Source organism: Natrix helvetica (assembly GCF_964273705.1).
Source record: "Natrix helvetica genome assembly, chromosome: 1".
NCBI lineage: Eukaryota > Metazoa > Chordata > Lepidosauria > Squamata > Natricidae > Natrix > Natrix helvetica.
The window spans coordinates 9509431-9533887 of record NC_138548.1 but is presented as its reverse complement, the minus strand read 5'-3'; the positions used below and the strand labels follow the sequence as shown (position 1 = coordinate 9533887).

Genomic DNA, 24457 nt, shown 5'->3' with positions numbered 1-24457 from the left:
GGATAATATTTGCCTTTTGAGCTCCTTGATCTTAGATTGGAGTTAAAGTGGTAAGGAAAAGTTGGTGTTGAGGCAACGTTGGTGGAGAGGAAGAAAATATTTGGATTTAAGATTTTGCAGTCTTAATCTGCTTGATATTGATAGTCACATTGAAGGAGCTACGTACCATACCTCTGGTGATGGTCCTTCCCTCTTGATCTTACGTTGTGACCCGAGTAAGGCCATAGTTTTGCTGTTTGTATTGATCAAGGTTTCTTTTGAAATCTGAGAAGCTTTAAGATCTCATGTTCATTTCTGCATTGGTGTTTTCATGTTGTGCCTCTGAGTAGCATCCAAGTTAGATTCCTTGGTCCATGCATCAAGTTGTGTAGATGGGAAGCCTAATTGTATGGAATTCTTAATATCTCTGGACTGGAGACATTTGGCAAAAAGAAAAATATGAAATGTACCACCGAACTCTTTCTGCACACCTAAAGAATAGCCACTGGAGGGAGGAAAGCTTTCTTATCATATAGAATTGCAACTCTCAGTTCTTTTTCAACAACTTCCACCCAATCTAGGGAACATTCATCCAGGTTAGTAACAGGAATAGGGGTGTTAAATCACCTCTGTCTCTTCAGAAGGAAGCAGCTGATACTGTAATTCAGGTCTCCAAAGCTTTAAGACATGTGAACTTCAATTCCCAGGATGCCCCAGTCATGTTGGCTGAGAAATCCTTTGCCTTGTTTTTCTGTCTTTAGGTGAATTGTAACCAGGAGAACGCCTATCTTTGTAGGTGATGGGAAGTTAGATAAAAGGTTTAGGAGTATTTGTGCCTTGCTACAAGCAGAGGGTATAAATTCTATATTCTTGGATGTGGGATATTGTTGGAAACCAGCCTTTAAAGTTTGAGGAACTGAGCAGCCTGTCTGTATCGGAGCTCTTTTATTATTCTCCGTTATAATCTTCTCTCTTCAAAGGCATTTAATGTGGCTGCCAAACTTAAGCCTCTTTAATCTTTCCCTCATGCATGCTTTTTGCAGCTACCTTACCGATGTGGATCGTATTGCCACCCCAGGGTACCTCCCAACCCAACAAGACGTCCTGCGGGTCAGAGTCCCAACAACTGGGATCATAGAATACCCCTTTGATCTCGAGAACATTATATTCAGGTAACTTTCTTTCATGGACATCTGATATTTACAGGGTGCTTTATATAAAAGCATAATACGATGACATGTGTCTATGGAGTTTGGGGAAACAAATGCCTTTCTCTTGCCATGTTTCTCTGTGTCTTGTTGATAAATGAAGCCTTCCCAAGAGATTGTCACTTTAATGTGGTGGAAGAGCGGTCTAGCTTTTATGACCCTGATCACAATGTCATCAGGAATATCCTTCATGACATTATCTCATGGGAGCCAGCTTGGTCTAGTGGTCAAGGCATTGGCCCAGAAACCAGGACAGGAAACTCCTCAAGAATAATTAAGGAAAGGACTTAATACAGGCCTATTAGAAGGAAGATGGAGAAACTATACAGAAACCTTTAGTGAGTAACAGGATTATAAAACCACATAAACATTTATAGAGAAATTAAATTTGACATCACCGGAAAGTGAGATATGACAGGCAGTAAAGTAAGATAATACAGGCACAACTGTAATGCCCATTTAAATGTTGGGAGAAGAGCGTAAGGACAAACAAATGTATTGTTAAATATGTTATCCAAAAATATGGAACAAAATGGAGTGACCATAGAGTTTGGGATATATATATATATATATGTTTTCGTAGATTTTCACGGGTGTAGGTATGCTGGTTTTGTTGTATTCGGGTCAACCTTACACGGGAAAAGACCCGAATACAACAAAACCAGAATATCTATCTATCTATCTATCTATCTATCTATCTATCTATCTATCTATCTATCTATCTATCTATCTATCTATCATCTATCTATCTATCATCTATCATCTATCTTACCTATCTGTCTATCTTATCTATCTTGTCTGTCTATCTATCTATCTATCTATCTATCTATCTATCTATCTATCTATCTATCTTATCTATCTTATCTATCATCTATCTATCTATATCTATCTATCTATCTATCTATCTATCTATCTATCTATCTATCTATCTATCATCTATCTTATCTATCTTATCTATCTGTCTATCTTATCTATCTTATCTATCTATCTATCTATCTATCTATCTATCTATCTATCTATCTATCTATCTATCTATCTATCTATCTATCATCTCACAGAAAGAGGGAGAAATGCCAAATGAGCCAAGACCAGCTTTCTAACAAAAGATACACAGCACAGGATGGCTTATTTTGTTTATTGATTATATGATTGCTTAATGTATGCTAGAATGTAGAAGATATTAAGGCTAATTGTGAATCAAAGCACTTGGTTGTTGTAGTACCATTAGGGCGGGATATCCAACTTTGACAGCTTTAGGACCTGTGGACTTCAACTCCCAGAATTCCCAGCTAGCTGGCTAGCTAAGTTGCCAAGGTTGGACACCCCTGCTTTAAGGGAACTAGAAGCTGCTGAATTTTGAGTACTTCAGAAGAGGAAAGGCAGAGATTCATGTAAATTACAGTGAGTTCTAAGAATGGCAGGATTAGAAAAGTGGGACTCAACCATTATTGTGGCAGCGTTGCTTAAGATACGCAGGTTACACTCGCAGAAAGTAAAGAAGAGCTAGAAAACCTAATTATAAACAATGGGAAGTGACTAATCTGAGTTCATGTTAAATATTAAAAAAGATAAAACCAACTTGAATTTGCTGTGGCAGAAAGGAAGGAAGATCGGGGGATGTATTTGTTTTCTTGGGCTCAGGAATAGATAAGCATGGTAGAGCTTGCTGGAGGCATAAATAGATCTACCTTAGGAGGGAAAGCAATGACAAACAGAGATAAGATTAGGAAGGATTTCTATGACAACAACGATCATAACAATAAAGCAGCAGTTTTCCCAATGGTAATATAGGGCTATTAAACCTAGAGCTTTAAAAAAGAACGAGGGAAAGGAAAAAAAAGGCACTTTTAAATTATGGATTTTGGTTTGATTTCCCTTATAGATGGTTACTGGGTTTAGTGCTTGTATTTTGAATAACAAGAATTAGTCATTCAGTCCTGGGCCTGCCTTTTGTCTGCCTGCCTGCCTGTCTCTTATATTTGTTAAACCCCTCGGTCAAAAAACCCTGGGCAATGGACTACAGAGTAATAAGAAACCAAATCTTTTTAACCAATAAAATAATCAGTTAAAGGTAAAAACAAAAGCATACAGGTATAGAGGAAGTGCCTTATGCTGGTCAGCTGGAGCTAAAAAAAAACTTCATTGAAAAAAGGAAGGTTTTCATTCATAATCCTCCTAAAGAGAAACGGAAGTGCCTTCTCAACCTCTTTTTGGGAGATGTGTTCAAATCAGTGGATTCCTGATGCTTGTTTGGACCACTGTTTTGTAAAGGTTTTGGGAAACGGTTTGCCAAGACCTCCTTTCTGATGCGAAAGAGAGATCACCTGGGTCAAAGTTACCCAGCTTGACTTTATGCATGGAGACCGGGAGGGGAGGGGAGAGAAATGGGACGGGAAGAGGAGACTAGAACTCATCGATTCCTGGTTTCTAGTTCAGTGTTTTTAACCCACTACACCAAACTGATGTTCTTTGAGCCTCTAGAGCAGTGTCATCGTGTGCTGAAAGTGTGTGCGTGCTCACGTACACACACCCATGTGACTCATGCGCCCCCCCTGTGCAGCAGCCCCCCATGCATGTGTGCACGACCCCGTCCCCCGTGTTCCCCCATGCTCATGTAACCCCCCCCCTTGGCCTGTTTTGGGTCTAGCAGGCTTCCCTGCAGCCTCCTGGGACCAAAAACGGGGTGTGGGGGAGGGAGTACTGCACCCCCCCTGCACGCTCCCTCCTGCCCCCTCCCACATGCGTGTGTGACCCATCCACTCCCCGTGCATGCATGCCTGTCTCCCGCATACACGTCTCCCCACACACATGCATGGTAGAGACCCAAAAACCAGCTAGCTGGCGGGAGGCCCGTGCACATGTGCTGTGGACCTGAGCTGGGGCGACGGCTCACATGCCCGCAGAGAGGGCTCCGTGTGTCAGAGGTTCTCTATCACGGCTCTAGGATAAAGTATTCAACAACATGAGGACCTTATCCAAGTTCCATGATCCTTGCAAGGATGAGAGGCTCCTTGCAGTCTTTTCTGACATGCTCAGAGTGAATGAATGGCAATAATAGCGGCGAAGGCATCGGGCTAGAAACCAGGAGTCTAGTCCCACCTTAGGCACGAAAGCCAGCTGTGCCAGTCACCAGGAGATTGCAAGTTCTAGTCCTGGTTTAGGCATGAAAAGTTGGCTGAGTGGTAATTTGGGCCAATCGCCAAGAGATGGTAAATCTTAGTCCCAATTTAGGCATGAAAACTGGCTGGGTGACTTTGGGACATTCACCAGGTTGTGAGTTCTAGTCCTACCTTCGGCAATAAAGCCAGCTGGGTAACCTTGGTCCAGGTTACTTTCTCACCTCACAGGGTTGTTGCTGTGGGGAAAAACAGGAGGAGGAAGGAGTATTGTGTGCATTCCCCTCTTGAATTATTTTTTTGAAAACAATGAAGCCAGGATGTATGTAAATAGATAAACAAACCAAAGATGCACATGCTTTAGACATGTTACATGAGCACAAGGGATAGTTTAGGGGAAAAGGGTGGAAGAGGAGGAGTCCGAAACTCCCTTCTGCTCCTGAGTCTGGAAAACTGCAACCCATCAAGGTAGGGAGGAGACGTTCACTCCCCTGGGGTTAGGTCTGATCACTGAAAGTCACTTCTTTAAAACCAGTGAAACCATTGAGATGTGGCTGCCCAGCCTCTTCTTAAAACCTTCAACGATGACCAACTCACAAGCCCTGTAGGCAGATGGTTCTACCATTGTCGAGACCTTACCAGAACATTTTTTCCTGATATTTTCTGGGTCGTCGTAACTTACACCTATTATTTCTGGTTGTTGTCATGAAAAAGAGTTCCTGTCCATTTTTCCTGTTGCTTCCCTTTGTGTACTCAGAACACACGGACTGGGCATCCTCAGGATATCTTCATAGAGCAGATCCTCAAGGCCCCATATCATTCTTGATGCTCTCCTAGGGGTGTATGGCCAGCATACACCCCTAGGAGACCAGGGGAGACATGGCAGCAGTCTTCCAATATTTGAGGGGTTGCCACAGAGAGGAGGTGGTCAAGCTATTTTCCAAGGCACCTGAAGGCCAGACAAGGAATAATGGATGGAAACTGACCAAGGAGAGATTCAGCCTGGAAATAAGGATAAATTTTCTGACAGTGAGAACAATCAACCAGTGGAACAGAAGTTGCCTTCGGAAGTTGTGGGAGCTTTCAAGAAGAGAATGGTCTGCCATCTGTCAGAAATGGTATAGTGCCATGGTGGCGAACCTATGACATGCCTGCTGGAAGTGGCGCGCAGAACCATCTCTACGGGCACGTGAGCTGTTGCTCGTTGCTCTTCCAGTTTCCAGCGTGCTGGCCAGCTGCTCTTCACATGTACGGGATTGCCAGAACAACTGCCTGTTGCATATGCGCACACTGGGAAGATAATCTGGTTTCTGGTGTACGCATGTGTGCTGGCCACTTGGTCTTCCTGTTTCTGGCGTGCATGCGCATGAGAAGACCAGCTGGCTGTTGCGCTGGAACCCGGAAGAGCAACGGGTGACGGCTCGTGTGCCCAAAGACCAAGAGAGGGGATCCTGGTGGTTGCTTCCTAGGGGAGCAGAGCTGTCGGCCAGGACTTGGTGCTGAAAAGGTTTGCCAACACTGGTAGAGTGTCTCCTGCTTGAGCACGGGGTTGGACTAAATGACCTACAAGGTCCCTTTCAACTCTGTTATTCTACTCTAATGACCTCAGATTAGTCACCTACATCAAGGATGTCCAGCCTTGGCAACTTTGTGACTTGTGGACTTCCACTCCCAGAATTCCTTAGCCTGCCCTGTTGAAGTCCACAAGTTGCAAAGTTGCCAAGGTTGAAAATCTCTGATATACAGCAGCACCTCAAGCTTGTTGTCACTAAGGCAGAGTGGAGGGCTTCCTGACTCTTCGGTACAATGATATTGGGGAAGAGCTTTTGGGTAAAAGCTGGACACATAGAGATCAGTTGCCCATTCTCTCATCTAGTGGCAGCCTAATAGCACGTTAGACTAGAAGCCTTCAGGAAAAAGATGGATTGTAGCAGGGAATCTAAAGGAAATAACACCACTACACAGATTATCATTCTCACACCAGGCTTGCTGGTCTCCAACAATTCTGCTGTTGCAAACATATTGGATAGTCCATTTTTTGGGGGGGGGCGGCGGATGACTTGGGGATTGGGAACATTGACCGATCAATGAGCATTCACTGTTGTTTCTCTCTCTCCCCCCCCTCTTCCCCCCCCCCTCGGTCTGTCTCTTCAGAATGGTGGATGTTGGTGGGCAAAGGTCAGAAAGGAGGAAGTGGATACACTGCTTTGAAAATGTAACTTCCATCATGTTCTTAGTAGCTCTTAGTGAATACGACCAAGTCCTGGTGGAATCTGATAATGAGGTGAGCAAAATGACTGGTGGGCCAGCCTTGGCGTGCGGTGTTTGTATATTGAATGTGAAGGATGTGCGTTTTTTTGTTTTATTTTGTATAGTTTTCTTACGTACGATGTGCACTGAAGATACAAGTTTAATTTCCTTGTACGAGGTGCAGTGACAATAAAGTAAACGTAACTCTTTGCTCTGCTGTTGATGGCGGAGCTCCCGGAAAGGTGCCCTGTCAAATACTTTTAAAGAGATGATTTGGGACATACTAGTGAAGGTGCCTTTTTCAACGTTTTGTCACCTTTCATCTTGGAGCACGAGAGTCAGCAAAATGACTTTAGAAAAGTATGCAGGTAGTCCTCGGCTGACAAGCCTTCATTTAGTGACCGTTCAAAGTTACAATGCCACTGAAAAAAGTGACATGGCCGTTTTTCACACTTAACGACTGTTGCGGCATCCTCATGGTCACGGGATGAAAATTCGAATGCTTGTCAACTGGCAAGTATTTATGATGGTTGCAGCGTCCCGGGGGGGGGGGGGTCAGGTGATCCCCCGTTACAACCTTCTGGCAAGTAAAAGTCAACAGGGAAGCCAGATTCACTTAACAACCGTGTTACTAAGTTGACTACTGCAATAACTTAACTGAAGCAGTTTAGACGGGAAAAGGAAAGGTCTAAAATAGGGGGAAAACTCACTTAACAGCTATCTTGCTTATCAAGAGAAATTTTGGACTCCATTGTGGTCATAGGTCAAGGACTACTTGTAGCTTACTGCAGGACTCCCCATGAGCTGTTTACAACCTGTTGTAACCTGTTGTAACCTTACAACCTGTTGTAACCTTACAACCTGGGTTGCGGAAATGGCAGGCAAGCGTGTACACGTGCATCCCCCACTTGTGTGAGCGGCAGGCGAGTGTACATGCACACGCACTCCATTGGTGTGAGGGGTGGGTTTGCACGGAAATATTCCCTCCATTGCCTGTCTGCAAAGCTGGAAATATTGGGGAACTGTTGGTTTACTCGGTCAGTTGCTGACCCTGCAGCCGCTTTCCTCTGATCGTTTATTATGTACATTTATTTATACACTAGCTGATAACTTGGCATTGTCTGGGTATTTATTTATAGGGGGAAATATCGGGACCAAATGTAATTTCTAATGTTGGATTTTCCCCCTTACCAGAGGGAGCCCCCTTGTAGAGTACCGTGAAGCTGTTACCATGGCAACTCCACTGTGCTGTACAGTAGAAGCCATTTTATGACAGTCCAGTAGAAGCCACTTGAAGGCACAACAGGCTGTATCATAACAGAACACACACACTGAGGGATGTTAGGGTGTGTCTTACCCCCACAGTATTTGTTTCTAGAGATTAAGTCATCAGTCATCAGGTTTGGTTGAAATTGCTCGAGGCGTTCCAGAGTTATGCTGGAACATACACACCCAATAGGTTTGTCTAAAGCAGTGTTTCTCAAACTTGGCGACTTTAAGTCCTGTGGACTTCAACTCCCAGAATCCCCCAGCCAGCATAGCTGGCTGGGGAATTCTGGGAGTTGAAGTCCACAGGACTTAAAGTCGCCAAGTTTGAGAAACACTGGTCTAAAGTCATCTGCAGGGAGGAATAACGGTTGGGCAGAGGAGCTTTTCACAGGCAGCCCTGTCCCTCGAGCAGCTTCGTTTCTCCATCCAGTCCCTCAGAATAGCAGCCTTATCTCAGCAACCACCAAGCAGGAGGAAGCACCTGTCCTCCTTCCCATGTGGTATTTCTTGGCTCAAGATTTTTATTTATCTTATTTATTATAAATGGAGGTCTTATAGAAGGGCTGCCTTAGAGGAAGGACTGAGGTGTTCCTTCAATTCTCTTAGCCAAGAATGACCCATAAAATATGGGTGGGGATCCAAGATTGTTACTTGGCATTTGAAGTGATCGTTAGTGCCCGCAAGGTTCTTTGCTGGGTGTTGGGCCTTGAGGGCCTGGTGGATGCTGAGGTTGTATCACCCCCCCCGAATAAATAGAAAATCAACAAACATTTGCCTTTTTTGTCCCCAAACCTTACAGTCTGTTCTCCCCTCACATGAAAGCAACTAGGAGACAGGTCTGGGTACTCTTCTCCTCCTCCTCCTCCTCCTTTATATATATTTGGGGTACACCAGTGCCTTGACAAAACATCGAATCATTCCCTTGGCTCAGCTGATAAGGGAGGAGAGCTTGTGGCTTAGAGGTTATTATAACTGCCTAACATGTAAAATAGAAAAAGTTCAAATCCCAGTATGGGTATGGCTAGCTGATGAGAGCTAAGTAGCTTGAAATAGATCTATACTAGTCTCCCTTCATTTATTTATCAGCAAAAAAAAAAAAAATGTGTGTCTGTGTATATAAGATATGTGGACTTCAACTCCCAGAATTCCTCAGCCCACGTGCATATATCTTAAAGGTTTCTGAGGTTGAGAGACACTGAATTAAGGTATTGTTGAAAATGGTTGTGGCAAAGCGTTTATGAGACAACAGGGGACAGATGTACAGGTGGCCCTTGACTTACAACAGTTCATTTAGTGACTGTTCGAAGTAACGGCACTGTAAAAAGGACTTATGACCGTTTTTCATACTTACAACAGTTGCAGTCATGTGATCAAAATTCAGAAACTTGGCAACTGACTCACATATATGATGGTTGCATGTCCCGGGGGTCATGTGATCACCTTTTACGACCTTCTGACGAGCGAAATCAAAGGAGAAGCCAGATTCCACAGCTGAGTTACTATCTTAACAACTTCAAAATTCACTTAACTGTTTTTCTGAGCAACAGAAATGTTGGGCTCAAATGCGGTTATAAGTCAAGGACGATCAGTACAAGGCTTGTCCAAAACGATGTAATCTTTGTTTACCTGTTTATTTATTATGGGTCTAAAAAAACCACAAATCTGCTTTTCCTTATAGAACCGCATGGAGGAGAGCAAAGCCCTTTTCCGGACCATAATCACCTATCCCTGGTTCCAGAATTCCTCCGTCATCCTCTTTCTCAATAAGAAAGATCTCTTGGAAGACAAGATCATGTACTCTCACCTTGTGGATTACTTTCCAGAGTTTGATGGTAAGCAGTTGACTTTTCAGGAATTAAAATGGGGGGGGGGTCATCCCTGCTAACTTGTGAGGCCACGTCCAGTAGGAGCACCCCCTTCTGTTTGAGGGCAGCTTCAGCAAAGTGTAGGAGGCACCTCTGCTTCAAACGTTTACATCGGCCTGCTACTTTGTAGAGGTGGATCCAAGAGGTGATTGCGGTAGAAATTGACTTTTCCTGAGCATTCCCTCTTGAGTCCCCTGCGGGGGGCAGCAAAGTCCCAGGAAATGTGGTTGATTCTCTCTCTCTCTCTCTCTCTCTCTCTATCTCTATCTCTATCTCTATCTCTATCTCTATCTCTATCTCTATCTCTATCTATCTATCTATCTATCTATCTATCTATCTATATCTATCTGTCATCTATCTATATCTATCATCTATCTATCATCTATCTATATCTATCTATCTCTATCTATCATCTATCTATCTATATCTATCTATCTATCTCTATATCTATCATCTATCTATCTATCATCTATCTATCATCTATCTATATCTATCTATCATCTATCTATATCTATCATCTCTCTCTCTCTCTCTCTCTCTCTCTCTATCTATCTATCTATCTATATCTATATATATCATCTCTATCTATCATCTATCTATCTATCATCTATCTATCTATCTTCTATCTATATTTATCTATCTCTATCTATATCTATCTATCTATCTATCTATCTATCTATCTATCTATCATCTATCCATCATCTATCTATCTATCATCTATCTATCTATCTATCTATCATCTATCTATCATCTATATCTATCTATCTATATCATCTATCTATCATCTATCTATCATCTATATCTATCTTCTATATCTATCTATCTATCTATCTATCTATCTATCTATCTATCTATCTATATCATCTATCTATCTATCTATTTATCTATCATCTATCTATATCTATCTATCTATCTATCTATCTATCTATCTATCTATCTATCTATATCATCTATCTATCATCTATCTATCATCTATCTCTATCTATCTATCTATCTATCTATCTATCTATCTATCTATCTATCATCTATCTATCCATCCATCCATCCATCCATCCATCTATCTCTATCTATCTATCTATCGTTGCAAGAAAAGTATGTGAACCCCTTGGGATTACGTGGAGTTTTGCATGAATTGGGGCATAAAATGTGCTCTGAACTTCATCTAAGTCACAACAATAGAAAAACACAGTCTGTTGAAAATAATACCACACAAACATTAGATGTTGCCATGGTTTAATTGAACATAACATGTAAACATTCACAGTGCAGGGAGGAAAAAGTATGTGAACCGTTGGACTTAATAACTGGTTGACCCTCCTTTGGCAGCAATAACTTCAACCAAACGTTTTGTGTAGTTGCAGATCAGACCTGCACAACGATCTGGAGTAATTTTGGACCGCTCCTCTTCACAAAACTGTTTCAGTGTAGCAATATTCTTGGGATGTCTGGTGTGAATCACTCTCTTAAGGTCATGCCACAGCATTTCAATCGGGTTGAGGTCAGGACTCTGACTGGGCCACTCCAGAAGGCGTATTCTGTGCTGTTGAAGCCATTTTTTTGTGGAATTACTTGTATGCTTTGGGTCATTGTCCTGTTGCATCACCCATCCTCTGCGGAGCTTCAGTTGACAGACAAATGGTCGTATGTTTTCCTGCAAAATGTCTTGATAAACTCTGGAATTCATTTTCCCATCAATGACAACAATCCATCCAGGCCTTGAGGCAGCAAAGCAGCCCCAAACCATGATGCTCCCTCCACCATGTTTTACAGTGGGGATGAGGTTTTGATGTTGGTGTGCTGTGCCTTTTTTTCTCCACACATAGTGTTGTGTGTTTTTCCCAAACAACTCATTTTTGGTTTCAGCTGTCCACAGTATGTTTTGCCAGTAGTGCTGTGGAACATCCAGGTGTTCTTTTTGCAAACTTCAAACGTGCTGCAATATTATTTTTTTTGGACAGCAATGGCTTCCTCCGTGGTGTCCTCCCATGTACTCCATTCTTGTTTAATGTTTTCCTTATTTTGGATGTGTCAACAAAAATGTTAGCATGTGCCAGAGATTTCTGTAGGTCTTTAGCTGACACTCTAGGATTCTTCTTTACCTCCTGAAGCATTCTGCGCTGTGCTCTTGCAGACATTTTTACAGGACGACCACGCCTAGGGAGAGTAGCAACAGCGCTAAACTTTCTCCATTTGTAGACAGTCTGTCTTACCGTGGACACATGAACATCAAGGCTTTTGGAGGTACTTTTGTAACCCTTTCCAGCTTCATGCAAGTCAACAATTCTTGATCGTAGGTCTTCTGAGAGCTCTTTTCTGCGAGGCATGGTTCACATCAGACAGTGCTTCTTGAAACCAGTAAACCCAAAACAGGTGTGTGTTTTTAAAGGGCAGGACAGCTGTCAGCAACACATCCAATATCATCACACTGATTGGAGTCAAGGTTGGCTCACTCCTGGCTCCAATTAGCTCTTGGAGAAGTCATTAGGCTAGGGGCTCACATACTTTCTCCTCCCTGCACTGTGAATGTTTACATGTTATGTTCAATTAAACCCTGGCAACATCTAATGTTTGTGTAGTAGTATTTTCAGCGGACTGTTTTTCTATTGTTGTGACTTAGATGAAGTTCAGAGCACATTTTATGCCCAATTCATGCAAAACTCTACGTAATCCCAAGGGGTTCACATACTTTTTCTTGCAACTGTATCTATCATCTATATTTTGATGCAGCCTTCCATCTTTCCGATGTCAGTAAAATGAGGATCCAGATTGTAGAGGGTCATAGGCTGACACTGTAAACCACTTAGAGAGGACTATAAAGCACTGTGAAGCGGTATATACAGCAGTGGCCAAAATTGTGGACAAGTGTACAGTATTTTTGAGCTTTGGTGGCTAATAACGCCACTTTTTTGGGGAGTAGTACCATAAAATTATATATCAATGGAAAAATGATTTAATCAAGAATGCAATGCAATAACTTTTATGAAGCATTGGCTATTAGGAGTTATAAAGAAGAAAAGTGAAACATGTAGGAAAAACGAGACATACAAAAATTATCACCATGTCAGTTAATACTTGGTTGCGTCACCTGATTGGCTCATTGCCAAAACAAGATGACACCTGATTGGCTCTCTAAACACTCATGCTCATTGGCTACAATCAGATCAAGGAAAGCTACCTGATACCAACCTAAGCAAGTTGTGCTTCCTTTTTCTGGTTATTTGGCTATAACGTTTCATAGAATACAGATAATCGAACAAACAGTGTTGCATGACATTCGTGATTAAATTATCTTTCCATATATATATTCATACCAGGGGTTGTAACACAAATACATACCTATTTCCCTGGCTCAACTGATAAGGAACAGAGCCCGTGGCTTAGTGGCTAAAACTCCTGCCTAAGATATATACAGCCCGGGTTCAAATCCCAGTAAGGGTATGGCTAGCTGATGAGAGCTAATTAGCTCGAAATAGATCTATACTAGTCTCCCTTTATTTATTTATCAGTACAAATAACACACACACACACACACACACACACACACACACACATATATATATTCGTAGATTTTCACGGGTGTAGGTATGCTGGTTTTGTTGTATTCGGGTCTTTTCCCGTGTAAGGTTGAGATTGTCTTTGCAACGTTTCGGCAGGATCTCACCTGCCATCTTCAAGATGGCAGGTGAGATCCTGCCGAAACGTTGCAAAGACAATCTCAACCTTACACGGGAAAAGACCCGAATACAACAAAACCAGCATATATGTGTGTGTTTGTGTTTGTGTGTGTGTATGTGTGTGTGTGTTGTATTTGTACTGATAAATAAAGGGAGACTAGTATAGATCTATTTCGAGCTAATTAGCTCTCATCAGCTAGCCATACCTTTACTGGGATTTGAACCTGGGCTGTATTATATCTAAGGCAGGAGACTTATATATATATATATATATATATATGCCAAACAAAAGTATATATACTGCCAAACAAAATGGTGTTATTAGATATCAAACCTGAAAAATACATTTCCCCCAAAAGGTTTCCACAATTTTGGCCACTACTGTAAGTTTTAAGTCAGGGGCGCAAAACTCAATTTCATTGAGGGCTGCAACAGCTGTGGTTGACTTGGGGAGGGATGGGTGGGCGTGGCCAGCTTGACACCACTCCCCAAACTGCTGACACGTTTCCCCTTCGCATTGGGTAGACGGCCGAAGCAACGGGGGCCATCCCCTTACATTTTGCAGGACAGCCCTGCGGGCTGGCCCCGACCACATCGCGGCCCTTGAGTTTGACACCCCTGCTCTAAGTGGTATTGCTATTGCTATTTTTGAACCTTTCCTCCCAACTCTGGAAGCTAGCATTTAAGATGGACAGGCAGGAAGCAATTCGACCTCTAACGAGAGGCTAAAACTTTGACAAATGGCGAGGTTAGCCTGTTTGTCAGAGATTCTTCTGCGTTGTTGAAAGTGCCCCATCCATTTCCAGTAAAGGAGAGGAGATTTGCTTGTCTCCCTAGAGAAGGGCTGGGGAATTAATTTCCTGAAGAGGCTACAGGAGAAACGGGGGCAGTTGTGGAAGGCCGAACCAATATAGCTGTGAAGGTGCATAGACACGCATGCGAAGACATGCGTAATTATAAAAAAAAATAGTTGCCTTCCAAATAAAACCAATGCAGTTGTTCTTGACTTACAACCGTTCATTTAGTGACCATTCAAAGTTACAACGGCACTGAAAAAAGTGACTTACAATGGATGGTTGCAGCATCCCCTGTCAGGTGATCAAAATTCAGACGCTTGGCTATTGATTCATCTTTAGGATGGTTGCAGTGCCCCCGGAGTCATGTGATCGTCTTTTGCGTCTTTTTGACAAGCAAAATCTACGGGGAAGCCAGATTCACTTAGCAACCTTGTTACTCACTCAGCCGCTGCAGTGATTCACTTAACAGCTGTGGCAAGAAGGGTCATAAAATGGGGCGAAATGCAACAAATGTCTCTCAGCAACAGAAATTTCGGGCTCAGTTGTGGTCGTAAGTTGAGGACTACCTGTACTGCGTGGCGTACACTTATTTATATTTGATTTCTAATTTCCGATCGACCTGACATAGGCCAGTCAAATGCCCATGTCTATCTTAGAGGACGCAATGATATTTGGGAAGAGTGAGAGTGAGCTCCATCCTTCTGAGGTCAAGAATTGGAGAATACAGGTAGTCCTCAACTTATGACCGCAATTGAGCCCAAAATTTATGCTGCTGAGTGAGAAATTTGTTGAGTGAGTTTGCTCCATTTTACCACTTTCCTTGCCACATTTGTTAAGTGACTCACTGCAGTTCTTAAATTAGTGACACGGTTGTTAAGTGAGCCTGATTTCCCCATTGATTTTTGCTGGTCAGAAGGTTGCAAAAGGGGATCACGTGACCCTGGGACTCTGCCACCGTCATAAACGTGAGTCAACCAAGCATCTGAACGTAAATCATGTGACCCTGGGGAGGAAGCAACAGTCGTAAGTGTGAAAAATGGGAATAAGTTACTTTTTTTCAGTATCATTGTGATTTTGATCGCTAAATAAACTGTTCTAAGTCAAGGACTTACCTGTAGCCTGCTCTTGATCAGAGCAGTTTCTCTTTCCAGCCAGATCAGCGGTTACCAACTGGTGGTCCGTGAGAAAATTTTGGTGGTCCGCAGAAAAATTATTTGCATTTTTTATACTGCACTAAATCAGGGCTCCTCAAACTACAACCGATGGGACGGATACGTGCAATGAACGCTTGTGTTGCTGCAGAGAGTCTCTCCCTTCAGGGTCTTTTTATGTGGGTCGGAGGGGGGCAGAAATTCCGACTTGGGGTCTGCTTCAGCCTCCGGGTGGGGGGCTTTGGGTGAAGGCTGGAAGGAAGAACCACTGGTGGCAGAGCCGGAGGGCCTCGTTCCAGGGGGACTGCACCATGGCCTGGAACTGGCTGACCATGTCAGCCCGCTGAGCCTCCAGGCTCCGGTATCTGGCCTTGCACTCCCGCAGGTCTTCCCTCTGCTTGGAAAGCCTATGCTCCTAGTCCTCAGTGAGGTGCTTCTGCTGAGCCTCCTTCTCGGTCAGATCCAAATTGAACTGAGCTGTTTTGCCGACTCTTTCTCTGCTTAGCTCCAGCAACTGCTTCCTGTTGGGGTCCTAAGGAGCCCGGTCGGGCAGGCGAGGAGTAGCTGGGAGGGGAGGAGTGAGTAGAGGCTGGCGAAGCCCCCCTCAATGTGAGTGACATTGAGTTGGCCACGCCCACTCAGTCACATGCCCACCTGGCCACGCCCAGCCACTAGGCAGATCATATTAGTGGTCTGCGGGATTTAAAATTATGAATTGAGTGGTCCCTGAGGTCTGAAAGGTTAGTGACCTCTGAGTCAGATAGTCTTCTGGTCCTCATTATAATCCTGGTTCTCTTCCGTTCTGTCTCCAGGCCCGCAGAGAGACGCTCAAGCAGCCCGGGAATTTATCCTCAAAATGTTTGTGGATCTCAACCCCGACAGCGATAAAATTATCTACTCTCACTTCACCTGTGCCACAGATACGGAAAATATCCGGTTTGTCTTTGCTGCCGTCAAGGACACCATCCTGCAACTCAACTTGAAGGAATATAACCTAGTCTGACCTTGAATGAATCTAACCTCTTCTCCCACCCTCCCAATCCGCCCCCCTCCCTTTAATCTCCCTGGGAGACCTTTTGTCGTGAAGAAAAGTAAGACAAACGAATCCCACGAATTTAAACCAACAGGAAAACAATCTTGATTTTTAATGATGTCATGATTGCAAATTGTCTGATCTGTGGAGTGGCAATGGTTTTTTTTTCTTTTTCTTTTTTCCTTTTTTGTTTTGTTTTAAAGCACACCATTACCTTCGGTTTTGTGTCTGCCCCACAGAATAGCTGATTTCCCCCACTTTTTTTTTTAAATAGCTTTTATTTCACAGTTTAAAAACTGTGGGGGACATGCTCCACTCTTTTTCTCTCTCTCTGGCACCTTAATTTCCTGCTTTGTTGCCAGCATCCAGGCGGTTTCCTTTCAGACTTTGTACGTTGCATTAGTAAATTCTTTTTTTTTTCTTTTCCTGTCTGATTTGGCGATAAACGTGTCCCAGACTATCAAGCCAAAATAAGGAGCTTTATATTCGGCTGTGGGAGTATTAAGATGCAGCTAGGACCTTCAGCTTGTGCCATATAATGCCTCTGGTGTGAGTCCCTCCCTCCCTCTCCTCCCCGTACATCTTGACTGTAAAGATATGTCCCAAAATGGGTTTACCCTAGATGACATCATAAAGAGGAAAACCCAGTTTATGTTGCCACAGCGCGAAACAAGCCGTCCTTGGGTTGTCGCTTTCCTTCGTTGCTTTTTTACTCTCTTGCTTTCGTTTTCTTCCCTCCACCAATTACGAAAGCTCTGTTGACTGCGATTATGATTATTTTTTTTAAATTATTGTTCTACACGTCGTTTGCTACATGTGCTATACTTTTGTTTCTTGACTACCAACCAAGCAATAGCTATCAAGCCTGAGGGAAGTGCCTGATTGCGAGGTGTTTCTTTTTTTGGTTTTGTTTCGTTATCTTTTTTTGGTTTTGTTTTCTAATTTAGCGTTTAAGGAAAAAAAAAGAAAGAAAGAAAGGAACAAGAAAGTTAAACTTGCTTCTCACCCAACGTGAGAAAATCCCTTTGGTGGAAATCCGAAATCTGCACCAGATTTTGGGCCGGAAGGAAGATTTGAGGTTTTGACTCATTCTCTTGGATCTTTTGTCTATGTGCGTATGTGTGTGTGTGTGTGTGTGTGTGTGTGTGTGTTGCAAAATTAACCCTTTTGGGTCGGGGGAAAATCCTGACCCAGTGTTTGGGCAGGTTGGGTTGGGGTTAAGAGGGTGTCTGCATTCTGAGTCACGTTGAAGCAACCTTTTGCCTTGTTGGTCCTAAAAAGTATTGGAAAGGTCTGTTAGCTCTTGGCATGGTTGCAGCCAAATCAGAGAGGGCCTTTGAATGACGTTGCCAAGGCTGGTGTGATTGGCAGCTGATGCCATCCATCCTCCCATCTCTTCTCTCGGAAGCCAGCTCACTCTGGGGGTGCCCATTGAGCGTGCATGAAAGAAGCCCAGCAAAAGGGACCTGTGGAATAGAGGTGGTTTACAGGTGTAAGCTTTGAAGTGGACCAGGTGAGAGAGGTCCCTTTCCGGAGACCGAGTGCCAAATGTCTGCCCTGCTCAAAAGTCAGTGCCAAACCCCAAACTTTTGCCAGTCTTTTTTGGAAGGCAGATTGCCACTAGGGGACCCAACTAGGGATTCTAGTGACATTAAACGGTCTCTCTCCGCTTCCTCCGGAGAACCCGTGTAGCAGCAACACAGTATGTGTCTCGCAACTGCCAACCGTCACATTTACAGATGCCGCAAGAAACAGCCTTTTTCACGAACAGGACAACGGGCCGATCCCCGCAACGTGGGTGGGGGTGGGTGGGTGGAAAAGGATGGGAGTGTCCAATGTGCTCTTCCCCCCACACACACCTTTTTGTCATGTTGCAACGGGCAACACTAGTGGACTTCCTCGCACGAGATGTTAATGAAGGGTTTGGGAGAACGTGTTTTGCTTTGACACAACAACACTAATTTAGCATGGACATTTGCAGCATTCCAGCGGGGTGGGAGGGGGCGGGAGAGGATGTTGCCTTTGGCTTTCTGGGACCGCCCCTTTGTTGTGGAACACTACAGAAAGAAGCCGGGGCGCAGGGAGAGCTGCATTTTTGGGGGGGGGCGGGGCGTGGGGAGTCCCTCCCGCTTACCGTTGCATTGTATCGACGACACACCGTGAATGAGAAGTTGTTAAAATTGGGAGAAAGTAATCTACAGTTACGTCAGAGTAACTACACAAAAGGGCTTGTTGGGTTGATGGGGGGGAGGGGTGGGGAGAAATGGAGCTATTTTCCAACATCACCAACATTCCTGACTTTTTGTTAATTGTTTTGATCTAAATGTTTTTTTTGGGGGGGGGTTGTGTTTTGGGAAAGAGGGTGGGGCGAATGAATCCCCCCTCGATAGGCCGAGGAATAGCTACAGGTCGAATTTGTCTTCTCGCCCAAAGACCCAGACTTTTCTTTCTACAAGGGGGAACTCTGTTCTTGCAAAGGTGCCATGACTTTAACTCTCGAAGCCCCTCGCCGGAAGTGTTTTCTTGGATGGCGTGAGCCCCCTGCCTCTGTGGCAGGCTTTCACCGCGGCCCTTGGACCTGGAACTCGGATTGGGAGCACCTGGCCCATCTCTCTCCCTCTCTCTCTCGCATCGCCTTTCCGGGAAACAGGCCTCCATCCCCGACCGCCGTGCCTGCCAAGCGGGCCCTTCGTCCCCACGCAGGCCGCGTGGAGATGCGTGAGGGGTGGGGGTGTCCCTCTTCTTTTCTCGCGAAGCCGCACTACGTGGACCAGCCGTCGGGATGGATGTCCCACCCGGGGGTTTCTGCTCAGGAGCGTGCCAACAACTTTCCTCGCCCATTGAAGCGTTCCTCCCTTCCCCTTCCGTTGGGCTGATGGGAACTTGGTTGAAGTTCCAAGACGATCCCGAAAGAAAGACGCCAAGGGTTCTTGAAGTCGGGCCTCCCGCGCGGCAGAGGCAGCCAAAGTGAAGGCAGGAGAGAGCAGCCTGACCATGTTCTGTTCACAGTGCACTTTATATGAAAAAAAAAAAAATAAAGGAAGAAAAAAAAAAAGTAGAATCCTACTGAAGACGCACTAACCTGCTCGCACACTTCGTCGGACTGTAGGCGGAAAGAGGATTGCCAAAACGCACCATTCCATTTCCTTCGGGCCGGAGAGGATGACTTTTTGACGGTGGGCCCACCCGACCGGCAGCTGCCTCCCTCCCCCCTTCAACGGTCTCCCCTTGGGATCGAATTCTCCACCTGCTTTTTGCCTTTGATCATGTGTTCCCTCCCTCCAAACACATTTTATGGCTACTTTGGGGGAGTGGGGGGAGGAAGAGTGTGCTGGCCGTAGGATCGCGCTTGACCGGAAAGGAAGGCCGAGTTCACCATCCGAGGTTTCAAGTCTGTAATTCAGTACTCTGTGTGTGCGTGTGCGTACGTTGTATACTTTTTTTTTTTTAATTTTAAAGAAGGAAAAAAAAAAAGCATTACATGGTTTTGTGCCAATGCCCATTTTTTTCTTTAGTACCAGAGACTCTTTTACAAGTACCAGTGTGGTGAAAAAAAAAAATATTTGGTTATACTAGTATATTATAATAAGAGAACCTGATTTAAAAAAATAAAGAATAACATTTAAACATCCTATTTAAAAAAAAAGAAAACGTATATATATGTATAATATAAATGCATATATATATATATATATGCTGTTTTTAAAAACCTTTTTTTGTTATTTTGAACTTGCATGTGGTGTTAACATGTGGGGGTGGGGTGGGCAAAGGAGGGGATTTGGAATTTTGTGGCCTGGGATTGGTATTTTCCCCCCATGTTCCTGTCTCTCTCCCCCCCACTCCCCCGACGGTGAGGAGGCAGAGACTGGGTTTCTCGGAACACTTGAATTCGTTCATCTGCTGGGTGCTGACCCTCCTTATTTTCGAAGTACCTGATGGAAAAATTGATTTTTCATAGCTTTCTCCTGAATAAATTGTTTGAAATTGGAATAAAATTCATTCCTTACAAAAAAAAAAAAAACCCACAACCCATCCTCTGTCGTCTTTGTTCTCTTGTGTGCTTCTTTAAAAAAAATATACTGAAGAATTATAAGTACTCCTTAACTTACAAAGTTCACTTAGTGTGGGAGTCATCAACCTTAAACACTCAGAGCCTCCGGACAGTCCCTGAATCCTTCGGAGCGCTCAAAACAACCCTCTGAGCAAACCGGAAGTCCGCTTTGCTCGGAGGATCGTTTTGAGCGCTCCGAAGGCTTCAGGGACCGTCCAGAGGCTTCCCTGACTCCTCCGGAGGGCGGGGGAGGCTGTTTTCGCCCTCCCCAGGCTCCTATAAAGGCTCTGGAGCCCGGGGAGGGCAAAAAAAGCATGTAAAAATGGGGGGGGAAGTGCCTGTAGTGCGCGCATGCGCACTGGGGATCGCGCATTGCATTATGGGTGCGGCACGCCCGCACACGACCCCCCTGCGCTCCCCCCACTTATGGCACGTGAGCCAAAAAAGGTTCGCCATCGCTGCCATAGAGTCGTCTCCTAGCATGGCTTCCTTTTTCCTCTACCTGTCCTAACTGAAAGCCCTATCAATTGTGGAGCCGACTGGCGACAGGGAGCCGCAACAGGGATAAAAGAGCCACATGCGGCTCCAGAGCCACAGATTGCTGAGCCCTGGCTTAGTGACATTCTGAAATTACAACAGCGCTGGAAAAAGTGACTTCTGACCATTTTTCATGCTTAACGACGGTACAGCATCCCCATGGTCACATGAATAAAATTTAGATACTTGACTCCTATTTATGATGGCTGCATTGTCCCGGGTTATGTGCTGTTCTTTTGCAACCCATCTGACAAAGTCAATGGGAAGTAGACACACTTAACACAACCGTGTCACTCACGTAACCACTGCAATTTCTTAATAGCTGTGGCAAAAAAGTTACAAAATGAGGCAAAGCTGACAACTGCTTTGCTTAGCATCATAAATTTTGGGCTCAATGGTGGCCGCAAGTCGAGGACTACCTGTAAACTGGATGTAAATTAAATTGGAAAACAGCTTATTGACCCCAGTATATAGTTGCTCTGGATAGCAAAGTGGCCGGCATACAAAATCAATTAATAAATTGGTATGATTGAGAGATGTTTGGCTGGAGCAGCGGTCACCATCTGTGGTCCGTGGACCACTGGTGGTCTGCGAGAAAATGGTGGTCGGCAGAAAAATTATTTGCATTTTTTATATTGCACTAAATCAGGGGTCCTCAAACTCCGCCCCTGGGCTGGATACATGCAATGAACGTTTGTGTTGCTGCAAAGAGTCTCCCCCTTTGGGATCTTTTTGTGCGGGGAAGGGGGAGCAGACATTCCGAGTTGGGGTCTGCTTCAGCCTCCTGGTGGGGGGCTTTGGGCGAAGGCTGGAGGGAAGCACCGATGGTGGCAAAGAGCCAGAGGGCCTCGTTCCAGTGGGACTGCACCATGGCCTGGAACTGGCTGACCATCTCAGCCCGCTGAGCCTCCAGGCGCTGTTACCTGGCCTTGCACTCCCGCAGGTCTTCCCTCTGCTTGGAAAGCCTATGCTCCTAGTCCTCAGTGAGGTGCTTCTGCTGAGCCTCCTTCTCGGCCAGATCCAATTTGAACTGAGCTGTTTTGCCAACTCTTTCTCAGGGGGGCTGCTTAGCTCCAGCAACTGCTTCCTGTTAGGGCTCTTAAGGAGTGGAGTGGAGGCCACTGAGGCGCCCCTTGACGTAAGTGACATTGAGTTGGCCACACCCACCTAGTCACATGACCACCTAGCCACGCCCACCCACCTGGCCATTAGGCAGATCATATTAGTGGTCCACAGGATTTAAAATTATGAATTTAGTAGTCCCTGAGGTCTGAAAGGTTGGTGAACCTTGGGCTGGAGGAAAAGCATGATCTCTTATTTGAGCATGGAGGACCGGGCTGCTCCAGGGCTATACAAACCCACAGAATATTTGGTTGGCTTTTATCCCAGGAGGCCGTATGATGCTGAAAATGTTCCCATTCCTGCTTTTGAAAGTTGGTACTTGGGTTTCCCTAATATTGATAGAACACAAAAAGTTTAAGGAAGATGGGCTTAAACCATAAAGCAAGATTAATCCACTACGGGTAGTCCTCGATTTGCAACAGTTCACTTAGTGACTGTTCAAAGTTTACAATGGCGCTGAAAAAACCAGACTAGTGACTTTTTCACACAACTGGTACTCTCTCCATAGTCACGTGATCCAAATTTGGATGCTTGGCAACCGATTCCCATGTAGGGCAGTTACAGTGCCCCCACCTTCCACCTCCGGATCCCGGGATCCCCCTTTTTTGTGGCTACCTTACAAGCAAAGTCAACGGGGAAACCAGATTCACTTTAACAATCCTGTTAGTAACTTAACCGCTGCAGGGATCCACTTAAGAACGGTGGCACGAAAGGTCCTAAAATGGAACAAAATTCGATTAGGAAATGTTTCACTTAGCAACAAAACATTGGGGCTTTATTGTAGGTCGTTATGTTGAGGACTTACTCATATTCTGTGTAACCGGCACGGTTCAAAATGAGCCTACAACCAGTTACAATACAATACAATAGTAAGAGTTGGAAGGGACCTTGGAGGTCTTCTAGTCCAACCTAGTTACATTGGTTTAGCAGCGTTTTGGTGTAGACACATCGGGCTTCAACTCACACTGGCCTTTTGGTGTCTCTAGGCCAGGGGTGGCGAACACGCGGCTCGAGAGCCGCATGCAGCTCGCGGCCAAAATAAATGAGGCTCTTTGCCTCTTACCATTATTTAGTTTACTGTGGCTCGGATCGCGCGCTAAACCCGGAAGTACGGTCGACGCGACGCTTGCCACCAGCTCTCCACCAGTACTTCCGGGTGTAGCTCAACAGCGCCCTCTGCTGCGCCCAAAAAATAATGCTTCAAAGTCTAGCACAGTTGCTGCAGGATTCCGGTGAGGTTCTAATGATTGCTCAAATTAATAATAATGGTTGCATATTGAAGCTCTGGGTTCAGGAGCAGCAGAGTTTTAAATAGGAGAAAACATTTAATTGAATTTCCATGGTTAGTATATTTCCCAAAATTCTACGAGTGTTTTTTTCACAGCCTGTAATTGTAATAGATATCAAAGATAATCCAAACTCATATATATATTATAATACATATATTAGGTTAAAGGAAGATAATATTAGGACCAGGCTTTACCCATGTATAGGTTGTACTCGATTTACAATCACAATCTCGTCACTGAGCAAAGCAGTCATTAAGCGAGATATGTGACTGCTTTGTTTAATGACTGCAAGTGTGGCATTCCTGGTTGTGGTCATCAAGTAATCTTGTAGGTTGTTAGGTGGACAGAGATTCCACTTATTTATGGATTTAAAAGTTATACAGCAGCTCTAATGGGTTTATAAAAATTTATAACAAAAAACACCTGACTGAGCATGTTATATTATGTGTTTAATATATTATTGTTAAAATTATATGCTTTTGTGTGAGTGTTTGTCTGTTTTGGCAGGTCACTGCGTGGTGTGGCTCTCTGACTCTCACAGTTTAAAATTTTGGCTCTTTTTGTCGAACTTGTTCGCCACCCCTGCTCTAGGCCAATGTTTCTCAACCTTGGCGACTTTAAGTCCTGTGGACTTCAATTCCCAGAATCCCCCAGCTGGAGGATTCTGGGAGTTGAAGTCCACAGGACTTAAAGTCGCCAAGGTTGAGAAACACTGGCCTAGGCCTAACGGAAACGTTGATTTGGACAGGAAATTGGAATGAAATTCATCAATAAGCCACCATTCTGAGCAAGATAAAGGCAAAATAGTTGAAGAACTTGACAGGAAGCTATAGTAGTGGCCAAAATTGTGGAACCTTTTTGGGAAAAGTATATGGTATTTTTGAGGTTTGGTGGCTAATAATACCCCTTTTTTTGGGGGGGGAGTAGCACCATAAAATTATGTATCAATGGAAAGATAATTTAATCAAGAACGTAATGCAATAACGTTTATGAAGGATTGGCTATTAGGATAGCAATTAAAAAGAAGAAAAGTAAAACACGTAGAAAAAACGAGATGTACAAAAATTATCACCATAGAAAAAACAAGATATACAAAAATTGTCACCATAGGGGAAA

The 24457-nt window shown here is 44.2% G+C and overlaps 1 protein-coding gene across 1 annotated transcript in view; it reads left to right on the top strand.

Annotated features, from left to right (window-relative positions):
* The window catches only part of GNA11 (G protein subunit alpha 11), a 34689-nt gene extending 14326 nt beyond the window's left edge, over nt 1-20363 (top strand). Inside the window, exons 4-7 of the mRNA XM_081934692.1 lie at nt 1023-1151; nt 6458-6587; nt 9501-9654; nt 16122-20363. Coding sequence (XP_081790818.1) covers nt 1023-1151; nt 6458-6587; nt 9501-9654; nt 16122-16312 — 604 coding nt within the window. The 3' untranslated portion in view covers nt 16313-20363. The remainder of the gene's footprint in view (nt 1-1022; nt 1152-6457; nt 6588-9500; nt 9655-16121) is intronic.
* Nucleotides 20364-24457: the final 4094 nt, after the last annotated feature.